We start from the raw sequence: 4,251 nt of genomic DNA, 5'->3' as shown, positions 1-4,251 counted from the left end.
TTTCTAACGCCCTTGTTTTCACAGTCTGCTTAGGCCACAGAATATTAGCACAGATCTGAATGGTGCTCCTATTTCCATTTCTAAAACTAATTTAGCTTCAGGTTCTGAATGTGATTGTTTTTCTTCCTTTTAGCACTGCGATCATTAATTAATTAACTCAGGGTTTTTAGTGTGGCCAGTACAATTGTTAAAAAATATTTTTGAGACACATCCTTAGTACAATTTTAAAAGATCATTCCTTCTGTAAAAGAAAATGAGATAAGATCACCTCTTACGTTGCTAGTACTAGAGACTCATCTAAAAGGAAAGAATGTCTACTTCTGGATTCAGAACAAGTTGTTTTTAATCTATAATTCAATTTAAAGAGTTATTTGATTAAAATAGGCATGTAAAAATTTTAAACTCAGGTAGCAGGCCTAATATTGCTTCACTTACACAGTTATCTCTATAAATAAATAGCTTCACAAAGGTTGCCACAATTTTAAGAAAGAGAAAGCCATTGCGGGGATTCTTCAGAGAATTAGATTTGAGACTTTCTAAAGTTTCAGCTCAAATTCATTGTCTGGAAGAAAATTCCAGGAAGCCTTCAGCTATGCCTGGTTGTGATTTGCCCTGGAAAGTGTGTAATAGTGCTGAGGAATGCAATAGACTAGTAGGTGAGATGTGATGAAGACAGAAAGTACCACAATTTAGCTAAGTGCGAGGTTGGACAACTCAGAGATTGCACATGCGTACAGATGCACATCAACTCTGGGAAAACAAGGGGTTGAAGACGAGAGCAATGGTGATGTTGGTGGCCATGGCAACTTTGACAAATGACAATGGAACAACTGAATTTTTAAAAAAAAGATTTATTTGGCCAGCTTAGTGAAATTGATTGCAGCAGACATGCAAGGCACAGATTAAGAGAAAGTGGAAAGGAAATGACATACATTTTATTGCAGTAAAAAAATCACATATGCTGAAGAAGTTATGACAGCAAACCCAGTTGCCCTCCATTCAATCCTGATGCTGATTCTGTTTCAATGATCCTATGAAAGAAAATAATCCTTTTAAAAAAAAATCCCTAGGGAGGTTTTACCAGGCAAACCCTGTACAAGAAATTTCCCCTGTCTTCCAGAAGCTTTGGAGTACAATGCCCATCATATTAGATCAGCACAGTTAATAAGCAGCAGATGCAACTCAGCCCGTTACCTCTTCAACTACCCAACTCCCAAATATTTTAATCAGACTGGTTGGCTGTCCCGTCTCAGCTCAGAAAACGAAATTGCGCAATGGAGGCTTGGGAGTCTGATCCCGGCTGATTTTGAGGGAGAAATCTACCACTTTGGCTGATTGGGTAAGGCAACCCAGGGAGATCACATCAATATTGGGCCCCACAAAGCGTGAGACATTCTCCTCAGTGATTCCTCCACTAGCTTCAATGGTGACATGGGGGAAGGAGGCCTTTATGGTGCTGGCTGTAGGATGCAAGTCCTGCAGAAGAAGATAAGATAGATGAGCAAGAGGACAAGGGAAACCAAACCTTTGCAGTTTTACAATGATGATATCTATCAGAGTTATGGATATATATGGGTACAAGCCAAGTGACAGAATGGTTCCACATGAGACAATATTTTTAAAAAAATACACAACATGGTCCTGAAGGCCTCTCCAGAAGCAGAACCTTCACAAATCATGTTTTGTTCAAGAGTAGAAGATATCCATGTCAAAGCTTTGTCCACATTGGAAGTGTGACCAGCTTTACTGTAAACATGTTTGTATGCAATGTTTCACTATGTAAACCCCTTCAAAGAACTGTCATGTGTAGTGACACATACATATTCTAAATAAATAATACAATTAAACCAAACCCTTCAGCAACCTAATTCCTGTTTCCAGGAAATGGCAGCTGGTTATAATTTGGGGAAAACAAAGATTTCAGAAGAAAGATGCAATCTTGAGCCTGATGCTTTTAAATCAGCCCTCTTAACAACCTTTGAAACTATTTTATCTTCCAAATGTCAATATTCCAAACATAATCAATCCAAAGAACCAAACCATTGTTTTTGTTTTTTAAGAAAATCAGTCATAAATTTAGTTTCTAGATCTGCACCATCTTCTCTCAGCCAAATACCTCAGGGGCAAAGTTGTCCAGCATAACAATATCAGCGCCACACCCTGATGCTTCAAGAGCTTCTTCTAAGGAGCCACACTCCACTTCTATTTTCAGGGCAAAGCCACCGACCCGCCGGGCATTGTGAACTGCCTGTGGGATTGCAAACACTGTGAGATTGGTAGCGGTCCAGGTTATATGTTGATGCCTGCAGAAGCTTGAGCTAACCTTAGGGATACTCATGTGACCCATTTGGCTGGATCCTCCATGAAAAGGTCTCCTCTAGAAGACACACCTTAGGACAGCTGGTCTCTTATTTTGGGTCCTTTGAGGGCCTCTATCAGGCCTTCTTAAACCTGGATGCAGATTCTAATTCTGCAAACCAGAGTTTCCCAATCTTGGCGACTTTAAGCCAGCTTCAAATTCTGGGAGTTGAATTCCACGCATCTTAAAGTCATCAAGGTTGGGAAACCCGGCTGCAAACAATCCCAGCCAACAAAAGGAGATTATTTTTTTAAAAAAAAACTTTAAAATAATTCTCTCCTTTGTTTCCAAAGGTGCAATCAATTTGCAACAATTTAAATTAAATTATTAATGAAATATAAAAATAGTTACAGTATAACTGCAAAAGGGTTCTACCAGGTCAAAAAAGCCAAAATGATTCTGAATCTGTTCACTGTGTTTGTAAAACTATAGTCTATAGCTCAATATAATTTTTAATCTAGATAATAAGTGATGGTTAACAAAATTGAGATGTACGCCCCATATCACTACATTATCACGTAGCATATATAATAGTGCAAAACTGAACGGAGATTGCAACCAATGCTGATTCTAAGACAAAGACCAATTTAATGAATAATACAGAGCATTTAAATTTACTCTTTTTTTTTTGTATATCTGATTCTATATTGGATTTAGGCATTTCTTTTAAAGGCTTATTTGTATAGCTATCAAAGCTAGACTGCCTTCTCTCTGGATACACATGCCCACACCCATAATTCAACGTGCCTCGCTCTGTGCATGCACACACACACACCCTCCCGCTTTTGGTACGCGATGGCCCATTTTCCCCCTCCCCAGGCTCCAGAGGTTTTCTTGGAGCCTGAGGAGGATGAAACACACACCCCCATCCTCCCAGACCCTCTGGAGGCCAGAAACAGACCATTTCCCCATTTCCGGTGGGCCTGGAATGCCTGAAAATCAGCTGGCCAACGCATGCATGTGCACTGGAGCTGAGCTAGGGCAATGCATGCATGCCATAGGTTCGCCATCACGGATTTAGATGGTTGCAGGCTAGATCACAATCATTGTATAATATAAACACCTTTGCTTTTGTGTACTCACTTGTGTAATACTGCCAGAGGCCCAGACATGGTTGTCCTTCAACATGATGAGGCTTCCCAGATCATAGCGGTGACAGGAGGATCCCCCAACTAAAAGTGCATATTTTTCTGGGAGACGGAACCCCGGCGTGGTCTTCCTTGTCCCAGCGACTTCTCCATGCCACCCAGCTTCCTGTGCTTCCCGACAAGCTTTTGCTGCTGATGTGGCAACACCACTACAGCGTCCCAGACAGTTCAAAGCTACTCGCTCACCCAGCAAGAGGTCATTGGCACGCCCACGGACTTGAGCCACTCGGGTGACGGGTTCAACCCAGGTTCCTTCAGTTTGGAGCCACTCCACCGAGCAGCCGACTTCGGCAAAGATAGCTTCAAAGAATGGGAAACCAGCTAAGACTCCAGGGGATTTGCAGAAGAGCACAGCGCACACCTGATGGTTGCCCACGGCATAGCCACCATAGTCGAAGCTTGGAGCATCTTCTTGCAACCAATCTCGGGCGAGTTGACGCAATCGGGCAGCAGGGAGAAGGTGTGAGAGGTTTGGGTGGGAAGCCATGATGACTAAAAGGAAACCACAAGGATGTTGGCCAAGTTGTACCAGACAATACAGATAGTCCTGGACTGACAACAGTTCATTCAGTGACTGTCTGAAGTTACAACCGTTTTTCACACTTACAACCATTGCAGCATCCCCAAGGTCAGGTGGTCAAAATTCAGACACTAGGCAACTGACTTATATTTGGAATGGTTACAATTTCCCGGGGGTCATGGGGTCCCATTTTTTCCGGATTCACTTAACAAACTTGTTACTAA

At 41.8% G+C, this 4,251-nt stretch overlaps 1 protein-coding gene across 1 annotated transcript; it reads right to left on the bottom strand.

Moving 5' to 3' along the window:
• Positions 1–21: 21 nt before the first annotated feature.
• Positions 22–4,014, bottom strand: QPRT (quinolinate phosphoribosyltransferase). Its single transcript, XM_058179469.1, has 3 exons — positions 3,443–4,014; positions 2,117–2,248; positions 22–1,476 (listed from the first exon to the last, which is right to left on the bottom strand). Exons 1-3 carry the CDS (start codon positions 3,992–3,994, stop codon positions 1,255–1,257), a joined length of 906 nt encoding a protein of 301 aa, XP_058035452.1. The 5' UTR covers positions 3,995–4,014; the 3' UTR covers positions 22–1,254.
• Between the last annotated feature and the right edge of the window lie 237 nt (positions 4,015–4,251).

This window comes from Ahaetulla prasina, chromosome 4 (genome assembly GCF_028640845.1).
Source record: "Ahaetulla prasina isolate Xishuangbanna chromosome 4, ASM2864084v1, whole genome shotgun sequence".
NCBI classification, from domain to species: Eukaryota; Metazoa; Chordata; class Lepidosauria; order Squamata; family Colubridae; genus Ahaetulla; species Ahaetulla prasina.
This window is presented reverse-complemented; position numbering and strand designations above follow the sequence as displayed.